The sequence below is a fragment of the Pimephales promelas genome, chromosome 4 (genome assembly GCF_988280905.1).
Source record: "Pimephales promelas chromosome 4, fPimPro1.hap1.1, whole genome shotgun sequence".
NCBI lineage: Eukaryota > Metazoa > Chordata > Actinopteri > Cypriniformes > Leuciscidae > Pimephales > Pimephales promelas.
This window is the reverse complement of record NC_142772.1, coordinates 37,141,610-37,169,561: the sequence shown is the minus strand read 5'-3', so window position 1 is coordinate 37,169,561 and position 27,952 is coordinate 37,141,610. Positions and strand designations below refer to the sequence as shown.

At 36.9% G+C, this 27,952-nt stretch overlaps 3 protein-coding genes across 5 annotated transcripts; all 3 read left to right on the top strand.

The window, feature by feature from the left end:
- Positions 1–1,148: 1,148 nt before the first annotated feature.
- LOC120470306 (palmitoyltransferase ZDHHC23-A) lies at positions 1,149–15,799 on the top strand. Of its 2 annotated transcripts, none has more exons than XM_089130423.1 (7): positions 1,149–1,346; positions 1,424–1,490; positions 3,930–6,470; positions 8,379–8,736; positions 9,053–9,703; positions 11,643–11,810; positions 13,498–15,799. In XM_089130423.1, exons 4-7 carry the CDS (start codon positions 8,615–8,617, stop codon positions 13,634–13,636), a joined length of 1,080 nt encoding a protein of 359 aa, XP_088986549.1. In that variant the 5' UTR covers positions 1,149–1,346; positions 1,424–1,490; positions 3,930–6,470; positions 8,379–8,614; the 3' UTR covers positions 13,637–15,799. The 2 variants fall into 2 exon arrangements, with proteins under 2 accessions (XP_088986549.1, XP_088986548.1); XM_089130422.1 differs by having other exon boundaries at positions 11,927–13,588.
- Positions 15,800–15,830: 31 nt separating this feature from the next.
- Positions 15,831–21,158, top strand: LOC120469348 (uncharacterized). Of its 2 annotated transcripts, none has more exons than XM_039658282.2 (4): positions 15,831–16,259; positions 16,931–17,251; positions 19,707–19,795; positions 20,067–21,158. In XM_039658282.2, exons 1-4 carry the CDS (start codon positions 16,175–16,177, stop codon positions 20,178–20,180), a joined length of 609 nt encoding a protein of 202 aa, XP_039514216.2. In that variant the 5' UTR covers positions 15,831–16,174; the 3' UTR covers positions 20,181–21,158. The 2 variants fall into 2 exon arrangements, with proteins under 2 accessions (XP_039514216.2, XP_039514214.2); XM_039658280.2 differs by having other exon boundaries at positions 15,835–16,259; positions 20,064–21,153.
- A 1,284-nt stretch (positions 21,159–22,442) lies between these two features.
- Positions 22,443–25,193, top strand: ctsll (cathepsin L, like). The gene is made up of 8 exons (XM_039658333.2): positions 22,443–22,570; positions 22,903–23,038; positions 23,162–23,284; positions 23,437–23,589; positions 23,709–23,933; positions 24,070–24,238; positions 24,390–24,507; positions 24,622–25,193. Exons 2-8 carry the CDS (start codon positions 22,916–22,918, stop codon positions 24,719–24,721), a joined length of 1,011 nt encoding a protein of 336 aa, XP_039514267.1. The 5' UTR covers positions 22,443–22,570; positions 22,903–22,915; the 3' UTR covers positions 24,722–25,193.
- Positions 25,194–27,952: the final 2,759 nt, after the last annotated feature.

Genomic DNA, 27,952 nt, shown 5'->3' with positions numbered 1-27,952 from the left:
ATTCACTTTCGTTACTTTTATCACGTTGGTGTAGTAGTATAGCCAATAGGCTGTCTTCTCAGGGCGCCAGTTCGCTCAGCCCCACAGTGCTGGAATTTAAGCCAATGGTTCCCCGGTTGCTATGCAAAAAAGTTTCTATTTCGCCAATCAGCGTCGTCAAATTGTATGGTTTGGGGGCGCTGAAAATATCGCCCACAGTATCAGATTAGGGGAGTGCACCGTGCACGCGCACCACGGGACATTTTTTTTTTTTTTTACCTCAGATGAGAGCAGAATGGCAGCGCCAGTGACGTCAAGTGGAAATAATGTAAAGTTAGTCGTGGGAATAGCTTGTTTTCATGTGACGTCATGCAACTGCGTTGCCATGGCGCGAAGCGCAAATGGAGGGCAGGAAGTGATTTCTATATTTAGGAAGCACTTTAACACACTCAAAATGCCTATGTTTTGCGTCGTTTATGGTTGCTCAAATCGATCAAACCACGAGGAGTTTTTTATCGTGTGACAAAAGTTGTTGTTCATAAGGGAGGAAAGTACAAGAAATTGACAGAAAAACACCGGGAAAATGCCTTATAAACCTACGTCTGCGGTCGGGAGGAGCCGAATGGGAAAATGCCTGTGTGTGTGCGCAGTGATCACTTCGTCAACTGTGAGTTAATATTTATGTGGCTTATAATTACATTATTCAGGTGTTTAAATACACTTATGTGGCTGTTTGTGTAACATAGCAGTTTCCGAACTTTGTAAAGTCAAAGTATGTCTGTAAGACGAGTTAGTTGCTGATATACAGCCTCGATGGCAGGCAAATCTCTCAATTCAGTTGAAAATCGGTCCTCTTCATAACGTAAGGATCACGTCCAACATATGTTTCGATTTTCTGTTTATATATTTCTCTTGTAATCGCGTCTAAAGTAGTACAGTACAGATTTTCCTCCATCTCGTCCATTGCGCTCTTCACTCCTTGCCCTCCATCTGCGTTCCGCGCGTCAATACAATCACGTGGCCCAGACCCCCCTCTTACTCAGCCCCTCTCCAATATTTTTCACCAGCCGCCAGTACACGTTTCAAATAGAGTCTGAGGAGTAATCAATAGCGCCACCCAGCGTTCAGATATTTTTTTTTAATTCGGTGTTGACCTCTGTTGTTGTTACTTTCAGCTTGGGTCGTTCTGTTGTCTCACACACACGTGACACGCATCTGGCTTTTCAGCTATCGACAAACTGTAGTAAAAAATTACCTCGGAGGACTTCAATGTTGTAGGCCTAGAGCTCGATGCTGCTTGGACGAATCTGTATATTATTATAACAAACTAGGTTACGTTCTTTAGCGGAATATTTCAGATAACAAAGGTAGATATTTATTTGGTGAGTAGCTTAGCTGTGTAACGTTAGGTACTGTAAATAAAAACCCTTTCCATCTGTCATAGGCCTACATCCATCATCTCAGAGAATGGCAGGCAATTAACAGTCATATTCCTCCAGCTGCATTTTAAGGTAGGCTGCGTTTGCTGAGTGCATGCTGAAATGTAACAGTTATGCATGCCCTTTTACTGAAAGCCATTAAGAATTTGAATGCATATGCCTCATGGATATAATTATAATGACATTTGTTTTACAGTAAGTTTATCTTTACAAGGGGCACGTCACGCCGCCCTGGTCTTTCTGTCTGTGCCTCTTTCAAATTGTTCAGCTTGTTCATGATTTCATTACAGAGTGTTTGTAAAGCAAACACAGCAGTCACTGCAAAAATAGGCACACGCAATTTGTCTCTCTTGCGTGGTCTATCAGAGATAAAATGCATACGCTGATGGATAAACTGAGTTTCCGGATCATTATGTCATCTCAGTCAGACAGAGAAAGACGGGCTACACCCATAGATGCATTAGACAGACAGACTGCATTAGACCAAGTGCATTAAGCCTAAAGGTCGGCTGCAGAATGTGAATGTGAGCGCTAATCAGACGCAGGCTTTTAACACACTCACTCCAGTTAGTTCCGGTTCACTTTTAGTCTTTGCCACAGAGAAGCTCAATATCAACTGCATTACTGTAAGGCATTACAGTAAGAGCTGCACTATCATGACAGAGCCTAGATAAGACTCCAGCGCCAGTGTGCTCCCGATATTTTTACACTAATGTTTAAGTTGATTGTGGGTCTTTAAAGGGATAGCTCAGCCAAAAATGAAATTCATTCACCTCATGTTGTTACAAACCTGGATAACTTTTTCACTTTCTCTCTTCTCTAAAACACAAAAGGAGAAATTCTAAAGAATCTAGGCTTTTTTATGCAAAAGCACCACAAAGTGGTCCATATCATGATTCTTTTTGCATCTCGTTTTCTTAAGACACTTAGACACTTAGTTTGTGTGAGGAACAACAGACTATACACTTTAATAATCTTTCCCCTCCAGTGATCATTGATTTATAAAGCTTATTTGTGAACAAATCATTCGTGAACCGGATCAAGGGATTCATTGAAAAAATACGACTCAGTTGCCCCCAAAGAGAGCTAAAAGGATCACAAGCGAATGATGTCTTAAATTTAAGTTTTTAAGTATGAGATGACTTTAAGGCCCTGTTTACACACATATATATATTATTAAGATGTGTTTTTGTCGATCGGATCACTAGTGGATGATGCTAAATACAGGTGTAAATGGGGTCTAAAACGTTTTGAGCTTGTCCATTTTGGACCACTTCCAGAGGTAGTCGAAAACGCATTCGACCGGATTGCTTTCGTAATGTAAACAGCCACAGAAGGCTGCCTACTAAACATTATGGGAAGTGCGCTATCCAGATGGTATTTAAACTTTGTCGACTGAAGAACCAAGTTTGGTTTGAAGACAAAAAAACATACCATGCACAATGCTCTCTCACTTTGCCTGATTTCTTTGCCTGGTCTTGTGGCTGTCATAGCAGAAACCAAAGCTGATGCTCTCAGCATGTTTCTCTGTTTTCTGCACTCGTGCTTATATGTAAACTGTGTGAGATTATTTCTTACATTAGATTAAAAGATCTAAAAAGTTTATACATTCACCCACCCATAGACCCTCCCGTTAAAGAAATCAGGGCAGAAGTGGTTGAAAGTGGACAGATTAAAATACCAGGTATAACCGGGAATGTGTCTCCCTCGTCTACATGGGATCCGATTGACCAAAACGCATCTTGATAGTAGATGTAAACAGTGGCTAAATATAACAGCCTCACTACTTTTATGATCATTTAATGGTGATTTTATATCCATTTTGAAGCTTAAAAGCACCTTTTAATTGCAATTGCATAGAAAGGAGCATGAATTGTAAAAAAAAGATTCCCAAACTATCCCTTTGCATGTGTGTGGTAGATTCTTTTCTTCTTAGCACTGTTTTATTGTATAACCAAACATGGTCTGTGATTAATTATATTCTCAGATGAAATACTCACCAGCTCAAACAAAAGCACACCTGAGGTCCTGCGTATAGCAACTGGGGAATGGAGCCCAAATCAGCAGTTTATAAAGACCAGTTAGAAGGGATAAATTCTTCATATTTTGCTTGTGTAATCTGTTTACTTTGTTATCCCTCAAATGATGAGGTCATAGCAGAAGAACACTTGTTGCGTTTCAAAGACTGTTTTATCAGCAAACTGCAGCTGTTAAAGCCTCTTTTACCCATGAATGCCCTGTAGACTCTTGTATGTATTTTATTTTTTTTATTGTAGGCTAATCGTGACTGGTGTTTATGCCATTTTGAGATGCAAAGGAATTACGCACATGCCTCTTATTTGCGCAGATTTTAATCAAGTAGGCCTATTTAATCAAGTATTTAATTCACTTCTGTGTTTGTGAAACTAGTTCCACTGTTATTTTGTCTTTGACAGGTGACTAGCTATGCATTATGCAAGCAACCCATGCACTGGATTTAAAAGAGAACATTGTGTCCTCCTGTTGGTTTAGGTCACCGCTTACAAGAAACCTGATCTCGGAGGGTGTGGTCACATCAAACGGAGTCACATATCTGAGCTAGGAGGTCGCATATCATCTCCACTGTGACTATAGTTTGACCCTGACCTCCGAATATGGTTGCTAAAGATTGATGGGTCAACTGCTGCCTACACATACATCCAAGTTTGGGGTGAAGGAAGATTGAGAGTTATGAGCACTGTAAGCGATCTGATGACATGTATACTATTTAGAAGGACAGCGTTGGTCAAGACTTGGCTGTTACAGTATTTTGTTTCTTGATGGCATTGGAGACTCCAGGAGGAGCTGCAGCAGCTTCACCTCCACAAGAGACCGCTGGCTCTCACATCATGTAGCAGATGCTTTTAAATGGCTGACTTGCAAGAATCGCGCCGGATGAGCAGTAGCACACCTGGTCTATGGGCATGTCGAATTCTGCTTAGGAAAAGCTAAAAGGAAATGGCGATGTTTCTAGAAAGTGTCATGCCCAGAGGTGGTGAGCAGAGGTGTCATTCCCATATTACATTAAAATGTGTATTTGTTGGGGAGTATTCTCACACTATAAATAAACCACAATACCGCCAGACTAAAACGTTATACATGAAAACACTATAATAGATTTAGCTAACTAAATTTGAATTATTTTCTATTATAGCCTAATTATTTTTAATTTTTTAAGAATTAAGTGTAGCCTATAGTCAATGCTTATTTTTTTGTACAATTTATGTACAATTTAAATCTCGCCCCCGTCCCCAATAGGCCGATAAAATAAAGTAAGAACATAAAATGTTAAGTATTTTGGAGTTGAAAAAGTAAAGCTGCATTGAAGGGTCAAAAGGGAAAGGTCATGACTGTTTCCAATTTGACGAGCAACACATATTGTAAACCTTTTTAAAATAGTAATTGTCATAAAACTAAAAATGTACTTTTTTGTTTACGTACAATGGCCTACGTCAAAACCTGCCAATAACTAAAACATTTTTTGTTGCATATTTATTCACAAACACTGGTTAAAATGGATTGGCAGACAATAGGGGTGAGCAGGGGCACAACCTAACGCGAGGCTAGTTGCAACGCACTTGTTTTAAATACTTCCACACATGCCAGCATGTATTTAGTTGCCATATATTAACTCTATATAGAGAAAAAAAAATTCACCAAAATTCTGAAATCTTTGAAAGATATTTCTGAACACTATTTAAACCATGGCAAAAGTAAATTTAAGTTATTTTTTCAGCTCTGTTTTTTGTATTTATTTAAAATTAGACAAATCTGATATTATTTTAATCTCGTATATATTATTTAACAGTTGAGATAGTCCTTTAATTCTTATAACCAGCAGAACACACTAACCAGGTTTAAAACCCAGTTGCGCAGGTGCTATTAGAGAGCTATACTTTTAAGAATGTATTGAGAAAACATGAGAAAAAGGTGAATAAAGACTGAGGGTCAATGTTTAGAAATTATTAACTATTATTATGTTTTGAACTATGCTAACTGTGTAAAAACTCTGTTTATTTAAAAAAAAATAATGCCATTATTTCATATGAAAATGTGCATTGTCTTGATTTATATATTTTTTGATTAGATCAGAATAACATTTTTATCTATAATATGGTCATGTTACAAAGTACCCCACCTATGGGGCATGTTGTCACATTTCAGTTCCATTTGTTCGGGGCATATCCAGAAAAAAGTATAGACACTGTATTAAAGAAACAAAACCACAAAATTGGACTAGACATGTGAAATGAATGCGGGGATAAGTGGAAAACCCAAAGTGGATTACACAAACTGAGAAAGTAAAAAGGCGTTAGGTTGCGCCCCACTCTCTCCTGGGTGAGTTCAAATTTGAGGTCACAACAAGTACTCTGTGACCCTATGGCCCGCCGGTTATGCACGGTTCGCGCGCCGGTAACTTTCCGCGTCGATTCACGTTTTCGCTGTCACGGTAACACCTGCCAACTTCCTTTTTCAACGCCGACACCCAGCCCTATCGGTAACAACGCTCATAAACAGGTTCCTCTCACGCGCCTTGCTCTCAGAACATTTGAGAGACCGGGACGGGAGCGCGCAGAGTTATCTATCATGCCTTTCCTTCCTAACAGTTCTGAGAACCCTCACGAGCTGCACCTCATAGCGATACACCCCATAAGGAAGCGCCCTTCTGTGTATTGCATGTATTTTTAGTAGCAAACGAATGAGATAGGCTATCTCTTAAAAAATATAGATTTTACTTACATTTACATTATTGTTAAATGAAACAAAGACGCGCCTGGACTTCCACCTGCTTTCTCTGATGGGAAATTGCCTTTTCGTTTGACCGAGAGAAAAAAACGGATTACGGACAAAACTTCATTTGGATTTCTACGGATGACATCTTGACATCTCAGGCTAAACAAACTGACCTGTTCCTTTTCCAAACTACTACAAGTGCAACTGAAGACCAGGAAAGACTCATCACGAATAGATGGATAAACTGAAGAAGTTCGTGTGGGATGGATTTGCATCTGTGTTGAGGCTGTTAAACCATAGGTAAAAAAAAATTAAGATCATTTTTATAAAGGTTTCAAAAAGAAATTATTGTTGATATGGAGGCTATTTTAAGTGGTCTTCAGGAATGTAATCATCCTATTTAGGGTTAGTTTTGAATCACAATCAAGGGCAAACCATTTTTTTTTTTTTACTCCAGGGATCAAATGTAATTTAAAACATGTCAAACACATGCTGCTCAATTATTTTCTCTATTTCACAACTTATGATGGAGAACAGCCTCTCAGGGAAAAGTTTTTTGATGGCCCAATTATATGATCCACATGAGACATCAGATGGCCTTGATTCAAGTTACAAAGAGCAGATTTAGATATTAACCCTTTCTTGTGTGAATTGACAACCTCAGTCAGGATTCCACCCCCCCCCCCCTCCCCCCGTTTTTATTGCTGTTAGGGCATGAAAAATACGATTTTATTTTATTTTTTCTTTAAGTGCGCATGTTTTTCAAAGAGATTTTCACTTTTCGGATTTAAAAAGCATAATGCATAATAACGCAAAAGTAATGTGTGTATTTAACAATCCAATTAATACTTAAGTAATTTTTTTTACTTAAGGAAAATAATATGAAAACTATAAAAGTCTGATTTATCCTTATAATTCTGATTATGTTCAAAATGGACACATTTCTACTCTGAGAAAACCTCAGACTGAAATCTACTTTGATCTATTGATGTTTTCAGACTGTGGAGAAACTAGAAATCAGGTGTTTTCAATCTCATCTGAATGAGCAGTGTTGGGAGTAAAGCATTACAAGTAACATGTGTAATGTAATCAGATTACTTTTTGATGTAACAAGTAAAGTAACGCATTACGACCATTATGTAATCAGATTACTTTTTTAACCATTACATGTAACATGCATTATGCAACCAGATTACTTTTCTGATGTAGCGAGTAAATGCATTTCAAGTAACATATATTACGCATTCACATTACTTTTTAAATGTAACTACAAATTACATTCAAATTACACACTTACAGCTAAAAATCTTTTTGCTGAAATATAGCAAGCCTCTGTAAGGTCCAATTTAGTTGACAGATGATTAATCAGAATTTCCGAGTCTTCAGATGTTACTTGATGCTATAACATTTTTTTAAATTAATTATTATTATTTTTTTACCTGCAAGTGTCTCCTAGGCTAGAAGGAATAAATTGATATTTCTGACTGGCCATGTGGAACTATGCCATCAAAACCCATGCAAGACAGTGTTTTTTGAATAGCTGTCCTCTGTGACCTGCATGAAAGGGTTAATAATATTTTCTGCATTGATACACTACATAATTATAGACCAGTGCTTATGTTATTGTGTGCATCCATCTGTATGTTAGTATTAACATCCGTGTTAGACATCTGACTATGTGCCGTTCCTCCGTGACTTGAAACTATATTTAGTGAGCTTAGGCCACGAGTGTGTAAATTACGTATTAAAATGATTCACCTCCCTTGAGATTTTTTGTATTTAATTTATTGTATTTTCTTATATATATTTATGCCAGTGATCATGACATAACCCCCTATATTGTCAAAGAAAAAAAATACATTTAGCTAAATTCCGTGAAAAAAAAGTGAGAGAATTCATTCAATTGCTTAGATGGACAAGAATGACCCTTTCTTACCCAAATCACAGATTTATCTATCAGATTAGATTGTGAATCTATACCTGGTGAAATAAAAAAAGGGTGAAGTAAGAAACAATTAAGAATGTCCTCCAAAATTGCCAAGAGGGCCATGACACTTACTGTTTTGCACACTTCATTGTTATTTGCGCATTGTGGATGGTCTGATGTGATAAACCATCAAAATCAACAAGATTTTTTTTTTGTAAAATGATATAAGAAGAGCACTGACAACGCTATTGACAAGGACTGATTTTGTTATTTCTTTCCAGCCAGTGCAACACATGCTTTTTACATGAAGCTTCTGATGAAAAAAGTAGCAGATGACCAGCAAGTAAGCTGAACAAGAAATCTACCTGCCGCTAACAGCTAAAACGTCCAACAGCCCTGAATCAATCCTGTCCAAACATGAATGAACCCTTTCACTTATTTGAATAAATGTGATCCAACCGAATCCTAAAGAAAGCTTGATCCCACAGTGAAAGCAGATTGTCTCTGACATAAAGAGATGAAACGAGAACGTTTTAAGCCCCCGCATCCAGATGACCCTCTGTGCTGCTGTGGAGACATCGACCAGCAAAGAGAGTACTGCTGCTGTGACTGTGAAGAACTTGATGATGCCTGTGAAAGGTCAGAGGTCAACCATTTAACCATTCATATCAGGGAGGGGAACTTTGTCATTGCAGAAGAGTAGTTCACATAGAAATCATTCTAGGAATTAATTTTGTCCTCATTTACTCACCTTCATTTTTTTCCAAACGCATTTTTTTTTATCCGTGGAACAGATGAGATAAATTTGCAGCTGATATTTTCCATGCAACCAAAGTCTGTGAAGGTGTGTAAATGATGACAAACCTTTAATTTATGGGTGAATCCATCAGTTTTTATTTGTTTTGCTCTTTTCAATGAAAATGTCTTTATTTCCTCTTTCATCCCCTCTCGTTAGGTTACTTAGAGGAGAGCCAGACAAGCCAGACATCTTCACTCGTTTCATCTCTCATATGGCTGATTGTTTGGGTTTGCCATGTTGTGCTATAGGACCCCTTCGATTGGAGCTCTCTGTTTTACCTCCCATGGTATTAATTCCTGGCCTGTTGCGAGTAGCGGCAATTAATTGTATCTTGGGAGTTGTAGTCTTAACTGTCCTACCAGGACTGGTGCTTTGGTATTACTATGTGACTCACAAAAGGAAAAGACGCACATTGTTTTTCCTTAGTTTGGCACTTTTCTCCCTTGCCTATATGTACTACCTTTTCCTTACTGAGATCGTCCCCAGAGGAGACGTAAGTAATCTGCAGCTGGTTACCGTGACGACAGGCATGATGTTGACGCTTATCTCCCTTGTGCGCACCAAACAGGGACCAGGCCTTGTCAAATCCCAATCATTAGTTCTGGGAATCAACAGTAGCTCTACAACCAATCAGAGCACAGACTTACCCAGACACTCTACCACCCACAATGGAATCAGCCAGTCAAAGGGGGAGAAGGAAGGAAAGAAGAAGTTATGCCCTGTGTGCAGACTGGTGCGCCCACCAAGAGCTGGGCACTGCAGGATCTGTGGGGCATGTGTCCTACGCATGGACCACCACTGTGTTTGGTGGGTTTCTCACTCCTTCTTCTTTGAAAATTGAGTATGAAGTTTTTATTCTCAATGTGAAGTGAATGAATTATTTCAATATTCTGGAAACTAGGGAAAAAGGTTGTGCACTTGGGCCATTTTGTTAGGGTAATGCATTACTAAGTAACAGTTTTAAATTTCACAACAAAATATCTGAGTTACTTTCAAATAAAGTAACGTAAGTTACTTTGATTTTCCATTTATTGACAGCTCTACTGTCCCCATTGTGAGAGAAATGAGTAGGCTTTTGTGTGCGCTGTGTAAGCAGGATGTTATTGTAGTTCTAGACTAAATGTGATCATCTCACTTGCACAAAAACAGATTCAGTATAATTCTAAATTAATAAAAACTGTGAAACACAATCCCAGAATATTACACAAACCTGCAATAATTAAATATTTTAGCCTAAATTACACAAATATACATGTATTTAATCTCACTTTATTAACCAATTTGCCAGTGTTCGTTGAGCAACTTTAACCGTGCTAATAAGCAAAAATGACTTTAGATATTGCTGGAGGAACGTGTTGATTTTTTTTTTATAACTGCGCCCTCTACTGTAGGTTGTGAATTTGCATTTCCTTCAACTTGAAGCTTTTTTTTTTATCTGGAAGTGTTCAGTTTAATTAAAATAACGCGTCGTTCCTTCAACTTGAAGCTGTTTCAAACTTTTGGTGTGAAAGGGACTTTACATTTGCCAGAAATATAACTTTTTTTGTTGTTAATCAAAAACACAAACAAGCAGGCCCAGTCCAGATGATACAAAAGTTATGAAACAACAAGTAACTAAGTAACGCTAGTTAATTATTTAATTGATTGATTAATTATTTTTATGAAGAAACACAATATTGTGATGCATTACTTTAAAAAGTAACTTTCCCCAACATGTATGTGTCTTTCAATGACAAAATTATCTGTACCTACACTTCCATTCAAAAGTTCTCAAGTTCTCAAAACTCAGGCTGCATTTATTCAGTCAAAAATACTGTAAAGCAACATATTATTACAATTAAATTAATATAACTTTTTTCCATTTTGAATATATTTTAAAATGCAATTTATTCCTGTGTTGGCAAAGCTGAATTTGCATCATTGTCTTCAGTGTCACATGATCCTTCTAATATGCTGATTGGGTGCTCAAGAAACATTTCCTTTTATCAGTGTTAAAATAGCTTATTTTTTTGTGGATATTATTATATTATTGTTCATTTTTTAATTAAAAACCCAACATAAATAAAAGTCCTGATGTATGCTCTATAAAAGGAGAGAGAGTAATGTGGCCATTCATGATGTTCACATCTTGGTGTCAGAAACTCACTATTGCATTATAATTTTAGATTCATTCAAAAATATTACTTTATGTTTGTACTTGTTGGATAATCAAATCAAAATAATATGTTTTATATCAAATAAAAATTTTCATGTCATTAGTTTGGCTTCATGCACATCCATTGAAATAGTTGAACAATTCCAAAATGAATTGTAGGCCATTCCCTTAGTATCATCATGCGGCATGCTAGTTGTTTTTGCGGCATGCTAGCATGTAGTCTGATCTTCAATTGTACACTTGTACATTACCCGATCACACATATGTTCAAGCTGATTCCCAAAAGACGTCACTGGCAGGCTGGAGAGACATGTGCAAAGGCCACAGGAACGCAGCTTTCATCACAGTAAACGGAGATCTCACCAGGCCAATCTGTCTCTACTGCTTCAACACACAAAAGCACAAATAATAACAGGAACATGCCATAGACCTAAAATGTCATTTTTATTAAAGCCACATTGAAGAGAGACAAAGCAATGTAACTGTTCTTGACTTGGTTTTTGATATTAATATGTCTGTGTGTTTACAGTACTGCTTACATTTTGTGTCTGTGTGTGTGTGTGTGTGTGTGTGTGCGCCTCTCCACGACAGGATAAACAGCTGTGTAGGCCAAGCCAATCACAGGCAGTTCATTTTGACACTTCTTCTCTTCCTATTGACATCCTTCTATGGGATCAGTTTGGTGTTACGGAGTGTATGTCCTCGACAGAGTCTATTCACAGCCATGTTATACTGTCCCGGAGTCTACAACCAACACAGGTACACCATCCAATACTTCTTTTTTTACATACAGTATACATGTGTTTAATGGAAATATGCACATACGCAGTGTTTTCAGACTAATATAACACATTTGTGTGTGTTTGTGTGTGTAGCACAGCCCTGTGCTTTACATGTGTGTGGTACAGCGTTATCATAACAGGTGGTCTGCTCCACCTGTTCATCCTTCAGATTATCAATGTCAGTTACAACGTAACAGAACGCGAAGCTCAAATGGCTTTGCGCAACAAAACCGGCAGACGGCGCTTTTGTGGCCTGGTTGTGGAGACGGGTGTCTATTCACGAGGCTTCCTCCAGAACTGGATTCAGTTCCTCACAATGAACACGGATGAGAATGAATCCCCCTTCATCTTCACAGACATGGTATGACACAAGGAACTACAGGCATGATCCTGGGTAGTATTTAAGCCTTAATGATGCGATATGTTTAACACGACTGTGTTTATTAGGCCTAAAAAAGCTGGTTGACACATGTACCCTAGCAGAACGGTACTTATTATGGACAGTATGGAACTGGCAAGCAGGAACTTCTAAGGCAGTCAGTTTAAATTGATGAAAACATTGTGTTTTTGGTATTTTTTGGGGTAGGGGTTATTCCAGTCATCATGTACACTGATGAACCAAAACATTATGACCAGTCACAGGTAAAGCGAATATTATTGAGTATCTCCTAACAAGGCCACATGTTGATTTGATGGTAAGCAAACATGTTGGTAGATATGGCGGGAATATAGATCTGACCGACTTAGATAAGGGTTAAATTGTAATGGTAAGGCGACTAGGTCAGAGTATCTCTGAAACGGCAAGGATTGGACTGTTATTTGTTATTGGACTGTTATTGTGGGTCGCTCCTGGTCAGCAGTGGTGAATTTACCAACAGTGGTCCAAGGAGGGATAAACCACAAACAAGCGACAAGGTGTTGAGTGCCCAAGGCTCAACGATGCACAAGGGCAACGATGGCTAAAATTTTAATGAATGTTATGGGAGGAATGTGTCAACGCACATGGGGCTGCATAGCCGCAGACCAATCAGGGTGTCTATGATGACCCCTATCCACCGCCAATGGGCAAGTGAGTTTCGGAACTGGACCTTAGATTAGTGGAAGAAGGTCACCTGGTTCAATGAGTCACTCTTTCTATAACATCATGTGGACGGGTGTGTACGTGTGCGCTTACCTGGGGAAGTGATGGCACCAGGATGAACTATGGGATGACGACAAGCCGATGAAGGGATTGTGATGATCTGGGAAATGTTCTGCTGGGAAACTCTGGGTCCAGCCATTCATGTGCACGTCAATTTGGAGGATGCTACCTACCTAAACATTTTTGCAGATCAGGTACAGCGCTTCATGACAATGGCATTTCCTGGTGGAAGTGGTCTCTTTCAGCAGCAAGATAACGCAACCTGCCACACTGCACACAAATGTTCAGGACAAATTCCCCATATTGTAAAAAAATGGTTTACACTATAATATTTTATATTTAAATGAAGTCTGCAAACTCACAAACCCTTTACATTTTAGAAATATGCAGTTCTTTGTTCTTTGACGAGTGGGACAACATTTGGGGGAATTCTGCTGGTCTGATATGGGTTTTAATGTTACTTAGTATTTGAGATTCAAAAGGTTTCGTTTACTGGAAAATATGTAGTTGCTTTTTTTTACAGTGCAGATCTCAATCCGATTGAACATCTTTGGGATGTGCCAATAAGTTGGATCCAGAGCGGCTCCACCTTACAACCTGGAATTGAAGGATCTCCTGCTAATGTCTTGGTGCCAGACACAGGATGGCTACAGAGGTCTTGAGGAGTCCATGCCTCAGTGGGTCAGTGCTGTTTTGGCAACACATGGAGGACCTCATTCTAGGCAGGTGGTCATAATGTTTTGGCTCATGGGAGTATGGGCATTTTCAATTAGGTTCCAAGTGTTATGCAACCACAGCAGCTATTTCATGAAATTAAACTGCCTGGTCGCACATATAATGAACCTTTGCCCATAAAGGCTGTTACTTTATAGCATATAATTAAATTGTTTGAATGCAACATGCTGCAATGATCAAAGATAACTTTGTAATCTTAGTAGCAAATCAAGTATGAGTGTTTTAAGTAAGAAATATTAGTAGTATAAGTTGTAATGAATTAGTGATGAACAAAGCCCAGAAAATGAATGTCACAACCTGAAATGTCCCTGCATTATTGCAATTAAGAAATGTTTCAGTGATTGTTATAGATATTTATAAATATGTATGCCAATGTTTGACACCGTTATATGAGAATGGAACTGAGCTGAAGGATGATGTCAGTTCAGTTCTACCAGAAAGACTCGGGAGAATAAATACTGTAACAATAAATACATTTATTGATAGCCCAGCAAGCAATTAAGTTCTTTGGCGTAGGCCCCGTCCATAGCTCGCAATCCGAGGGTCCGGACTCTGCATTTCCTGCCTGAAGACGAAGGCAGGGGCGCAGCCGACCCCCCCGGGAGGTACAGGAAGGGACCATCCTGGTGGTGGTGGGGAGGATGGAAGGGAAGGAACCATCTTGGAGGTGGTAGGATGGGAGGGAAGGAACCATCTTGGAGGTGGTGGGGAGGATGGAGGTCAATGAAAGCGTCAGCATCTGCGAACTCAAACATGTGTAAGTACCGGACTTTTATACCGCAAGCATTAGACACGATTGGATAGATGAGAAGGTAATTAGTGACGCAACGATTGAGTCTTCCTGGCAGAACTTAACGCTAAAGCTTCCATTTCTCATATGTTCTCACCGTTTTCTCCAGAGCTACTGTATAGATAAATGAACTTAATTATTAATTAACTAATGATTTTTACAATGGAAATGAATCAACTCTGAACTTACTTAAACTAGACAATTACTTTCTTTTAGAGCTGCTTTACAGCCAAATTATCTTTGCTGCATTATTTTCCTGTTATCTCTGTAAAGCTGCTTTGAAACAATCTGTATTGTCAAAAGCGCTGTATAAATAAAGGTGCTGACTTGACTTTATAAATATTATATTTAAAATATTAAAATAGTTTACCCATGAAGATCTTTCATCAATCACTCACCTTCGTGTTATTTCAAAGTGCTCTTGATGGGGGTGATGGACAATTGTTGTGTAAATATTACCTTTTTAAAGTGGGACATCTATTGAAACCTTAAAATGATATAGTTCACCCAAAATTGAAAAAATTGTCATCATTTAAAGGAGAGGATCATTTAAAAAATGCCTGTTTATCCATAAAGGGGTGACCAATGTCCAATATACTCACTCTTATGTTGTTCCAAACCAACTGATTTTGCCCTTACAATGAAAGTCAATGGGGCCTAGTGTTGTTTTGGACGCCACTGACTTTCTTTTGTTTTTCACAGAAGAACAATGAAATTCAGTGAGGTTCAAAACAACATTAGACACCTATATACTATATATATATACATATATATAAAATTAAGGATGTTTTTTTTTTGTTTCATAGGACAAAAAAGAAAGCCATACTGGTTTAGAAATATATGAAGCTAATTAAAGGATAACAAAATGTTCATTTTGATGGGTAAATTAGCTCTAAATCTGAAAAAAAAAACTTAAAAAAAAAGTGAAGATAGAACACATATTTATCAAACTGCCAAATGCTAGTAAACCAAAAAATACATTTTACTCCAAATGTATCATCCTTGTACTTGTACTTATGCTGCTATTTGTAGGGTATCTCTCAGGACAAATGATGTGCACTTTTCTGTAATGACATATTTCTGTGTTCAGTACTCACTGAACAACATTGTGTTAAGTTATGGTGTACTTTACAGTTCTTTATTGTCATCTATATTAAATAAATGTTCATATATCATGTGTAAAAAATAAAGATAATATGTTTAAATGAATTCTGTTATTTATATAGCCTATTCCGCTACAGTATGATACATTGGTTGTGTTGATTATGCAAAAGGTCAGAGAGACAGGAAGTGGTTTTATAGCCCAATTGCATCTAGGTAAACTGGAGGAAACACAAGAACATATTGCATGAGTGCATGCTTTAGACAGAACTTCCTCCTGAAATGTGCTAAATTAAGTGAAATCCCACATTTTAATCAAATTGCAGTGTACAAAGAGTATCGATCTCTGGCTACTTTAAAAACAATATAGAATTCTTAGGCACAATCAGACCTCTAGTTCTTTGACAACAGGAAGTTGTTTTTAAAAATAAGGTTTAGTGAAACCCTAGTCCACACCTAATGAGCTATAGAGCTACATGCAGGGTTGTCTTTGTGGTTACTTTCTTTCTTTGCTGAAAAAAAAAAAAAAAAAAGCATTAGACGACATCACACGTCCAGCATAGCACAAGGCACCATGAGGATCGGACAGACGAACCCATTTCTATTATCTGAACAACACCAGACTCACCTATTGATACTCTTCATAACTCTTATAACAGGTATGAGACGAGACACACACACAGAGAGATGCTTTACTATGGTTTTTGTTATACCTTCAAAAGCTTTGGGTCAGATTATTGTTGTGAGACGTTTTTAAAAGAAGTCTCGAATGTGAACCAAGGCTGCATTTATTTGAGCGCAAATACAGTAAAAACAATGATGTTGTAAAATAACTTTTAATATATTTTGAAATTTATTCCTATAAAATGTATTCCTAATGGCAAGAGCTACACTTTCAGCAGTCTTCAGTGTCACATGATGCTTCAGAAATATTTTTAAAAATGATGATTTGGTGCTCAAGAAACATTTCTTAAAATCAATGTTTTGTGGAAGTCATGACACATAAAGTTCAAAACTTTTTGTTTAAAAAAACGTATCGATGTATTCCTCTTGAAACTTTTGAACAGTAGTGTATTATTCTTGTGGTGAATTTAATGAAACATATTTTAATGAAGTAAGAACTCAACTGAATTGTTAAAAGAAGGAAACTGGAGCAGTTATACAGGAAGAGAAAGCAAACCTGACAGTGCTCTTTTCTTCTTCTTTTTTTATAACTATTTTATAAACTGTTAAGAGAAAAAGATACTGGTCAGTTCAGGTCTGAAAATTGCAGTTCGTGCCATTTATTTCTCTCTTGCTCTTCTTCTTTCTCTCTTTGTTTTTCATATAGGGGCCTTTACAGATGAAGAAGTGATTCAAGCTCCTTTGGGTGGTAGTGCGACTTTTAAATTCAAGGTTACAGGAGACACGACAGTAAGCCTCACTGAATGGAGCAGGTGTCCAGATCACAAGGTTTTTGTGTACAGCCCGAGCCATGGACTCAGTATAGTTAACAACAACTATACTGGTCGTCTATTTGCAAAATCAAGCCACAGCTTTATACTGGAAAAATTACAAGAGAGCGACTTTGTGACTTACTGCTATAAACTCAGCACTTTCCCGCAAGGGAGTCTTCAAGGACAAATTAATCTAGTGAAAAGGACAGAAAATGGTAAGACTACTGATCTTCCTCAACATAACACCAGGCATGCAGTTTGCCAGTATAGCTAAAATAAACCCATTTTTGTTCCTACAAATGACATTTTATAATTATACATTCAAATTATAATTATAACCAACATAAACCTAAATGCAAACCTCTGACATAACAAGCGGGACACAAAAAGGTGAATGATACTGACATGCAGTTCTGAAGTGTCGACTATCCTCCCTGTGAAGGCCTTCTTCCCTTTACCTCTGTACAAATAATCGTTGTCGGGATAATTTCGGTTCATGAACAAATTTTAAGGCCAGACAGTAGTTTGTAGGGGGTTTATTATTTTTTTTCACCCAAAAATGAAAATTATGTCATTAATGTCTCACTCTCATGTCGTCCCAAACCTGTAAGACCTCCGTTCATGTTCGTAACACAGTTTAAGATATTTTAGATTTAGTCCGAGAGTTTTCTGTCCCTCCATTGAAAATGTATGTACGGTATACTGTCCTTGTCCAGAAAGGAAATAAAGACATCATCAAATTAGTCCATGTGACATCAGAGGGTTAGTTAGAATGTTTTGAAGCATCAAAAATACATTTTGGTCCAAAAATAACAAAAACTATTACTTTATTCAGGAACATTTACAACAGAACCGGAAGACAATACAATGCTGAATAAAGTCATAGTTTTTGTTATTTTTGGACCAAAATGTATTTTTGATGCTTCAAAACATTTGAACTAACCCACTGATGTCACATGGATGATGTATTTATTTCCTTTCTGGACAAGGACAGAATACCGTATATACATTTTCAATGGAGGGACAGAAAACTCTCGGACTAAATCTAAAATATCTTAAACTGTGTTACGAACATGAATGGAGGTCTTACGGGCTTGGAACGACATGAGGGTGAGCCATTAATGACATAATTAATTTTTTTGGGTGAACTAACCCTTTAAGAGTTTTTAGTTAGAACGGTTTTGTGTCAGCGGCCCCTAAGTTAATAACTAATGATCATTGCGACGGAAGTGAATCAATCAAAAATAACTTTAACTGGAAAATATAACTTTATTCCAGAGCTGTCATAAAGCCAAAACAAGTTGTTACTTTAATTTCCTATTATCACTGTACATGTTAAAAGCTCAATATAGCCTAAATTAAGATGACTTGACTTGACTTTGTCACAAACGCGGCTGACTGTATTAAGGGCTCGACGAAGGAGTAAGAACAAAAACACAGTGTTTCATAAATCCAAAATAAACAGCTGAGGAGCTCATAACAACCACGCAAAACATTGAGGACAGAACAATGAAACACAGGAAACTGAGGGCTTACATGGGAATCTACAGTAATTAACAGAAACAGAAGCAAAACACTAACCTAAGAAACCAGTGGCAGGAAAACGAGAACAAAGGATAAACCCAGGTACATGAACTAGAACTAAGCCAAAACAGAGCATATGGTACACTGTAAAAAATATTGTAATTTTAGCTGTAAAATACAAAATGCAACAGCAAAAACCTGTTGATTGGCGGTAAGTTTCCTGTAATAAATCTAACCATACACTGTCAGAAAAAAAGGTACGAGAGCTGTCACTGGGGCGGTACCTTTTCAAAAAGGTACACTTTTGTACCAAAAGGGTGCATATTGTACCATGAAGGTACCAATATGCACCCTTTAGGTACAAAAGTGTACCATGAAGGTACCAATATGCACCCTTTAGGTACAAAAGTGTACCATGAAGGTACCAATGTGCACCCTTTAGGTACAAAAGTGTACCTTTTGAAAAGGTACCGCCCCAGTGACAGCTTTCGTACCTTTTTTTCTGACAGTGTACATTGTTTAATTTTACAGTAAAATACTGTTAAATGTATTTTTGGATGTTATAATTTACAGTAAAAAAACATAAACGAACATTCTCATTATTCCCTGGTACCTTTGATGGTTTTTGATTTTAATCATTAAGTTTCTTATTGTTTTTTTTTCTTATCAGTTACAAACGGGTTTTATGTTTATGTTATTTTATGTTGTTAATGTTTATTTCAATATTTTAGTGTCAAAATGTTTTACCATGATGTTGTTTCTTATCTGTGTGCATGACACGGCTAGAAAAGCTACCTAGTGAACTTTTATTCTTCATATGTTTTTTTCTTTACCATCTGGTGGATGTCATGCTAGGGTTATATAGGTTACAAAACAGATTTTAGTTGCATCATGGCCTTGCTAATTCAGCACAAAAAAGGTTTTTTTTAAACTGTGTAACAAAGAGTATCTGTGAATGTATGTTAAGATCTGTTTCTGCATATTTAGGTTTGTTATATCTTTTGGATCATTTGAACTATATATCAGTTGAATTTAGATTTAGTGATGTTTGTTTATGCATATAGGCCTGATTTTTTCTTTGCACTAATAAGAAGGATAATAGAAAAAACTTGAAAATAATGAAATTTTGTGTTAATCTTCTCTCAGGTCTCCCCATCACAGTGATGATCTCGGTGGGTTGTGGCATTGGTTTCATAGTCCTATGTGGAATCATCACTGGAGTGGTTTGTTATAAGGTAATAATCTAAAAATTAGTCAACATTATAAAGAAAGATGAAGAATAAAAAAGAGAGAAAATAATCTATTGAATTCAATGCAACAATTTATGACCGTACAGTGAATGATTTACCAAGAAATTATTTTTTCTCACCATATTTTTTATGAATAATGAGAAATGCGTGTTCCACACTCATAACGACCTGGAATGTCCTCTATAAATGTGTCAAGTCATGTTTCATGCATGTGTCACCAAATGTTTATCTTGACCACTGTCTCTTCCACCAGAAGAGGAGAAGTAACCCAGCAATGAACTCTGGAGGGCTTCCCAGTGGTCAGTCCAACAACAAGAGCGCTCGCACACAGAGTGAGGAAGAGGACCTCAATTATCTGAATGTTACTTAACTCAACGTGTATTAGTTTTGGTTTGCGCAGTGTAATTCACAGAATTATAAAAAAATATTTTTCTACCATAAATATTTTATGTGTCCTGTAACGCATGTCCTAGGCTATTCCATTAAATATAAAACGCACACTGATATTTTTCAATATGTATTAAATGCATTTTCTGAGAATTTATATTTATTTTTTTTACTGCAAAAATGTCCCGTTTATAACAATGAAATTGCCCAATATTAAATAATTTATCCTCAACTAGTTTTGTGGTGTAGGTCTACGTATCACATTGCATATTGTTACAGCCCAAATTATTAGAATATAGACATTAAGAAAATAAATTGTTATGAAAATACTTTTACTTTTAATACTTAAAGTACATTTAAAAGCAGGTACTTTTTACTTAAGTAGGGTTTTCATTGTGGTAGGCTACTTCTACTTTTACTAGTATTAGTAATATGTCTCTGGTTATTTGTACTTAAGTACTGAGATTCAGTACTTCCTCCACCACTATATGCCTTAATTCTGTAAACCCTAGGCCTGTATTTTTAGCGCTGACATTTGACGCAGACTGAGAACGGTTTCATGATCATCATAACTTTCACATTCTATTAGATATGAACGCACAGCTAAAATAACGTGAAAAAAATAGTGGGAGGGGGGCCCTTTGAGATAATTGGCCCCGGGGACTTGCAAGTCATAATCCGTCCCTGCAGTCCATGAGTTGTAATTGTGATTGAAGTCTAATATGTTGTTGGTCTGAAGTGTAGGGTAATAATCAATGTAAACTGCAGAAGACAAAAGTGTAAAAAAATAAATTAAAAAACACCATCATTTATTCTACCAACTTACCTTACCCCTGGTGTTTAGATAGTGAAAGTGTATTAAATTATTCAAACTCAGACTGAGTCTGCATTTCATATAAATAACTGTTTTTTTAAAATAAATAAATAAATAACCAAATGTTACAAGTCTAAAACAATTATTAACAATAATGTGATTACTAACTTAGTAGAAGTACGTGAAGTTTCTTTCTTTTTTTCAAGAAATGGCATAAGTTACATGTGGTGCATTTTACTCAGTTTCTGATGACCACAAGAAAAGCAACTTCCTGACTTCTGAGAGGTCATTCTATTTTAAACAGTTCATCGAGGAGGAGCAGAATGATTGCTTTTTTCATCATTTGAAGTCTGATTTCCACTCTTTCTGATTTTTTGTTCTGCCTACTTTCAAGTTCTGATGACATCATTTTCTAATGACCTAATTAATCATGCAGTCACACAATGCAGCCATTATAAAACAGGTAAACTCTCATGTCACTGTTTCCTATTCAGAAATGAAAAGATAACAAATAAAGAGGTTTTGTACATGGTATGACTTAATGCAAAGCAAAACAGGTAACATTGGGTGTCTTTTAGGGTCTAACCAAGGGTTTTGCCATTGTTAAACTACACTGGCTAGGCTTAGATGTAAATTTAGATTCTCACTCCATCAAACATCAGATCACAGATTTTGTTTCAGTTTCCTTTTGCTGTGTTTCTATATGTTGAATGCAGGAAATATCAGGTTGTGCTGTGGTTTTTGATGACCGTCAAAGTGTGTTTTATTAATGATTTTATAATTAACCAAATCCTTTGATTTGACAGCATTTAATAAAGACTCATTCAAGCCATCCTCCTTAAAGACTAGCACTCAAAGAAATAAAACTGTATTAAATAACTATACAATATTCATGAATCTTTTTGGAGATGTTCCTGCATAGAGATTTAGAAATAATATTTAGTAGGCTACATGTTCTTAGACATTTTAAGAGCAAAAAGGTTTAAACTTGACAATTTGTATGCAAATAATGTCACATGTGCACGTCTCGGCAACTGAAAGACGAAGACCAAGCTTAGATAATGCCAGTAGCGGCTGCTAAATGTAGTATTTTAAGAGTCATACAAAACACAAGCCACTGATTATGTTTCAAACGCTTAGCTAGGGAATTTTAAGTGTTTTCACTTTGATTATTGTATGCCCGAGCATGTTTGTCAGACACAGAAACACGCTTCTCTGAACGTGAGCAAACGTGAAAATGTAACAAAACACCAAACAAAGAGTCCCAGAATCAATTATTATTTTTTAAACAGCAATTAAAAATGTTAATTAGCCTACAATAAAACTGTAAGCGACGATTAATCTTATTAGAGCAAGCCCAGTGTCAGTGATGAGTTCTCGATCTTATGACGCTTATTGATCACACGAATGGATGAAATTCTTGCTTCACATGATTGGCTGTAAACATGGCTGTAATCATTGCCCTCAGCCAATGAGACGACGGCTCTATGTTCAGGCACACTTTAAAAACCACTCAGTTGTAAACAATGATAGTCAGTTATTTCGTTCATTGGTGAAAGGTAAGTTTATTGTTTCTAATTTCGGAGTTGTTCAAATTATATTTAGGCTTCCTGGGTTTAGTGGATAAATTGCCTTTGTAAAAACTGAGCATTTGCTTGTTTAAACTTTTCTAGTATCCTTATACATTTTGAAGGATTTAATTGTGCGTTGTTTACATGTGGCTTTGTTACCTGTACATGTTCAGTGTGTTCTTAACTTGGAATAACTATTGGAATATGCACTGAGGTTTTTCTCCTTGTAATTGGATAAAATGTTTACTGCTGTACTCTGTGTAACTCACCTCTGTGACCATTTTTTTTTAAAAATTGAGTCTTGTTTTCTTCTGTCACAGGCTTCCAGGCAGGATGATGTTTGGCTCGCTCCTTGCGCTATGCATGAGTGCAGTGTTTGCTGCTCCAAGCTTAGACCAGCAGTTAAATGACCACTGGCACCTCTGGAAGAGCTGGCATGGAAAAAACTACCACGAGGTGGGTAACGTTAGCACTAACTAGAGCTTGTAACCAGACATCAGCTTCAAAACAAAGGAAAAGCAATTCAAGTCTTTGCACTGAAATTCTATTTTGCAATGGCTAAAATGACCGCTTCTTCAGAAAGAAGAGGGCTGGAGGAGAATAGTGTGGGAGAAGAACTTCAGAAAAATTGAGTTGCATAACCTTGAGCACTCCGTGGGCAAACACTCCTTCCGACTGGGCATGAACCAATTTGGTGACATGGTAAGCATTTTTTTTTTTCTTGTTCATTTTGTGAATGGATCTGTTGTAAAATATAATACTTTTCATACTTCACACTGGGATCAATTGTCACCTTGGTCTGCTAGGCTTTTTTTTTTTTTAATTAAACCTTTTGTTTGCATGCTCCCTCTTAGACAAATGAGGAGTTCAAACAGGCGATGAATGGTTACAGTCATGACCCCAATCGGAAGTCAAAAGGCTCATTGTTTATGGAACCCAGCTTTTTTGAAGCCCCCCAACAAGTTGACTGGAGAGAGAAGGGTTATGTTACCCGTGTTAAAGACCAAGTAAGCAGTTTATCAAACTTTTTTTTTTTTAGAGGTTTTGTTTATTCTGTATCTGTTAATGTAAAATGTGCATGTATTGCTTCACTCTTCGGTAACTAATTCCTGTTTCTTGATCCTAGAAACGATGTGGTTCTTGTTGGGCTTTCAGCTCAACGGGTGCCTTGGAGGGTCAGCTGTTCCGTAAAACGGGAAAGCTAGTTTCTTTGAGTGAGCAAAACTTGGTGGACTGTTCTAGGCCGGAGGGCAATCATGGCTGTGATGGAGGCCTCATGGACCAGGCCTTCCAGTATGTTCAGGACAACAATGGGCTGGATTCTGAAGAGTCGTATCCCTACCTTGCAACGGTAAAGAATCAATTGTGCTCTTTCTGATTGGAGATCATAGTGAACCTATAGTTAGTGTCAAGGCCCTTTTCCTCATGTATCAGAGTATTTATTAACATCACATGTAATGTACAATGTTTTTCTTTTGTGCTCCCAGGATAACCAGCCATGCCGCTACGACCCCAGTTATAATGCTGCTAATGATACTGGTTTTGTGGACATTCCCAGTGGTAAAGAGCATGCTTTGATGAAGGCTGTTGCTGCTGTGGGTCCTATAGCTGTTGCCATTGATGCTGCACATGAATCCTTCCAGTTCTACCAGTCTGGTAGGTGGTTGATAACCCTGAGAACTGACTAAATTTATGATTATTTAAATTGTATGCACAACCATTACAAAACTACATGACTTGCCTTTAAATCTAAATATAATTGACAGTCTCTTTGTGGTTTAATTTCGTTCTAATTGTTCTACTCTAGGCATCTATTATGAGAAGGAGTGCAGCAGTGAAGAACTTGACCATGGAGTCTTGGTGGTTGGTTACGGTTATGAGGGTGCTGATGTTGCTGGGAAGAGATACTGGATTGTAAAGAACAGGTATGATTTGGCCTACTACTGATTTCCTCCTAATGATGCTCAAGTTTGATTTGAATAACACGTAAAACTGCAGGCACAACCTTAACTGCATGCTACTTTCTTCTGTGTCTTTAGCTGGACTGAGAAATGGGGTAACAAAGGCTACATCTACATGGCTAAAGACCGAAATAACCACTGTGGCATTGCGACAGCTGGAAGCTATCCTCTAGTATAAGGCCACTGGACTGTTCTCTGCATTCTGGAAATGCCAGTTTATTGGCCTTTTGTGGTTTCTTTTAATTTAAACTTTTTTTTTTTTTCCTTTTTTTAATTCTACCATTGTTTTTATTAAATATTGTGATGCATTTAGTCTGACTTTAATGTTGTTTTTTTCTTTCTTTCGTTAGAACACCTGATTTGCCTGTTTTTATTTTGTGCTTTACAAGTCATTTTATTGTTTTAATTTTGAAACACTGCCAGTTTGTAGCAAGGTTTAAGCTATCTTGGAATGCACTACTATCAGAAGCAGCCCCCTCGATCCTGTGAACCCTTTTCTATTGTGATACAATTTCACTGTATTTGCGTCTTGACATTCTTTTGAGCAATGTAACAAATGTGAATCTGTCTTGTATTTGAGTTACACAAATGCTGTGCTTTATCTCGACCTGTAAAAGGGCAAATATTAAACTTGCTTGTATGAAAAGCTATGGAAGTCTGTTTCTGCTAATAGGGTCTCATTCAAAAGTGGACTGTCTGCAAGAAGCCCATAATGTGGCTTAAATATTGCTTGGCTCCTTTTCTGTGAGAAGCATTGTAACTTAATAGTGGATAAATCCACTTTCTCGTTGCTGTTAAAAGGACTAGATTATGACATTTTTTCTCATTGTATTGCATTAGATGCTATGCTGTGTAACCTACTTGCCTTGTAAATATTAAGAGTGTTGGGCAATGGACTATAGTTTTGAGTTTCAAACCAAGTGTTTGACCATGGCAGCAGGACCAACTAATGTGCTAAAGGTTGCAGAACACTATAAAATATAAGAAAGAATATACTATAGCTTAACGTCAACTGTAAAGAAAATGACTTGGATGTTTATGGAAATTCTAAATATGCTGGTTAACCCCTGCAAACTTACATTTTCCTTAATTGAGCTTAAAAGATATGTTCTTTAAATCAAGATTAAACAAACTAAAGGTTACATATTCGCTGGTCTCTGGTCATTTTTTATGGAGTTTTGCAACATTTAAACATTTTTTTTTGTTGCCTTGAAATCAATAACTCCCCCCTCTCTCATGTCATGACATAAAGTGGTGCAGGTATGACATTACTTTGTGGGCCAAAATGGAGAATTGTGTTAGCATTTAGCTTTTTTGTCCTAAATTCAATAGGGGTTTGGTTAAATGGTTTAAAGTCTGTGGTGAACACAAGCTCAATGCACTTTCATGTTTTATTCTACAACATAAAATACATGTCTTGAAAAAGTTGCAAACACTAGGCCAAATGGAAAATCCAATAGGGTTTAGGGGGTTTTTGTAGCATGATGCTAATAACTGCTGGTTGGCCCACAAAATGACATCATACCTGCGCCACTACGTTCTGGCTTTTTTAATTTTTATTTAACATAACATTTTCAGATTAATATATCACTATATGCTCTATTTTTATTTGTGACTTGATAAATAAATAGATAAATTAAAAAGCACGTTTTTTGCGTTTCATTGCTTTTTTCAGTGTAAACCTGCACTATGGATGTCTTTCAGCATCGTGCCAACCTTTTTTCAGCATTTTAAAGGTGCGATGATAAGTTAAAGGATAAGTTAAAAAACTTCTAAGCCTAAAAACCGTTGGACCACAAGGCACTGCGCGCGCGTGGTTGGGCCTTTCTTTTACTGTCTATGGGTTGGGCGGCTGAGCGCTGTTGGCGGTAGCTAGAGCTTGTAAACAACGCCAGATAATGTTTTCCCCTCTATCAAGAGCGTAGTTGTTGAAGTAAATCCGCGTTTGTTTAGTTACACTTGTTGTAGCTGCAGTTGTCAAAAACACATATGTCTGTTCTTCCATTAAAACAGAAAGACGTCGTCAAAGTGCTGAGGTCAGTAATTTTGTTGTCAAATAGCATTTTAGTTTACCATTGTTTGTTTGTTTGTACACCTTTGCTTAACTTCCCTGAGTTGGTAGTTATATAAAAGTTCTGCATTAAAAAAAAAGCATTTAAACAGTTTGTTTACTGAAAAAGCTTCAATTTCTTCTTCTGTACAGGATTATATAACAAACTGATAAAAAAATATTTATAAATGGATTGTTATTTATAAATAAAATATAAATATTTAAAAAAAAACATGAAGCACAATAAAATATAAGACACTTGGTACATCAGGCACTGTTAGTATGCAAGAAAAATCTAAATATATATTTTATATATTTACTTCCCTTTCAGAGACTCAATACATACAGGGCCATGCTGAGGAAAAGTTCCAAGCTGGGATGTTAACATTGATGCTTCAAGATCTGATGAAACAAGGACAGCAAGGATAACGTTACTCAATGTATGTATGCACAACATACGTTTGCATTTTGTTGGTTGGTGTGCATTTGGCACCTTTGAACTCAGAGTTGGTGAAAAAGACATAGCTTCAGAAGCTGTATAAGTTGTTTGATTCATAAGATAATTTTTATCAAAAGTCATCATCATTACTTGTTGGTTATGCCTAGACACTGAAACAACGCTACTTGGCTTGGCTTTGAAGTTTGAGCTGCTAGTATGAGAGGTCAGTGCATCCTGTGTGTGCATGTTAGAGAGTCATTCTCAGTCATGTGCTTTGCTTTGCCATTCCACTGCTGTTGTAAGCAGCTTTTAGTTATAATATCAGCCAGCTTAAGACTTTTTCAGCATCATGGTTATCAAGCATTAGTCACATAAGTCATTTCTTACAGAATTTTCTTTGAATATATGTCTTGAACATTTGTTCATGATAAATTTCAGAGTCCAGGAATGATCTGGAGGTAGATTATTTTTTAATATTGAATTCTGTTGTTTAAAGTGCCTGGCTTGCTTTGAACACAGTGCTTGTTTGTATAAAACTGCTTTGTCATTTTTCCTTTCTGCATTGCATGTAGTATTGTGTTTTGTACAGTGACACTTTTTTTCATAATAACCAAGGTTAAAAATTTTACACTGAAGTTAGTTTCCATATCTGAAAACAACAACAATTCCTTAACTACCTTGAAAAATGTTTCTCATCCATTTATTTAAATATCACAAAGACAAAGACATGGTAAAAATGTAAAGCAAAGTTGTGCAAAAAAACTTTCTGTTTCAAGGGTGCCCTCTGCTGTCACAAGCTTTACTTAACATCCAATAGCAGCACAATGGACAGTTTGTTAGTTTGTTTTCTACTAGTTAATATCAGTCTGTAATGAATTATTCAGATTCTGAATTTGAAATGACGTAGCAAAAATGTAGAA

Coding starts and splice junctions, on each gene's coding strand:
- LOC120469348 (XM_039658280.2), top strand. CDS start 16,175: ATGAGGATCGGACAGACGAACCCATTTCTATTATCTGAACAACACCAG. Junction 17,252..19,706: donor AGTGAAAAGGACAGAAAATG/GTAAGACTACTG, acceptor ATCTTCTCTCAG/GTCTCCCCATCACAGTGATG. Junction 19,796..20,063: donor CTGGAGTGGTTTGTTATAAG/GTAATAATCTAA, acceptor CTCTTCCACCAG/AAGAGGAGAAGTAACCCAGC.
- ctsll (XM_039658333.2), top strand. CDS start 22,916: ATGATGTTTGGCTCGCTCCTTGCGCTATGCATGAGTGCAGTGTTTGCT. Junction 24,239..24,389: donor CTTCCAGTTCTACCAGTCTG/GTAGGTGGTTGA, acceptor GTTCTACTCTAG/GCATCTATTATGAGAAGGAG. Junction 24,508..24,621: donor TACTGGATTGTAAAGAACAG/GTATGATTTGGC, acceptor CTGTGTCTTTAG/CTGGACTGAGAAATGGGGTA.
- LOC120470306 (XM_089130422.1), top strand. CDS start 8,615: ATGAAACGAGAACGTTTTAAGCCCCCGCATCCAGATGACCCTCTGTGC. Junction 8,737..9,052: donor CTTGATGATGCCTGTGAAAG/GTCAGAGGTCAA, acceptor CCCTCTCGTTAG/GTTACTTAGAGGAGAGCCAG. Junction 11,811..11,926: donor GGAGTCTACAACCAACACAG/GTACACCATCCA, acceptor TTGTGTGTGTAG/CACAGCCCTGTGCTTTACAT.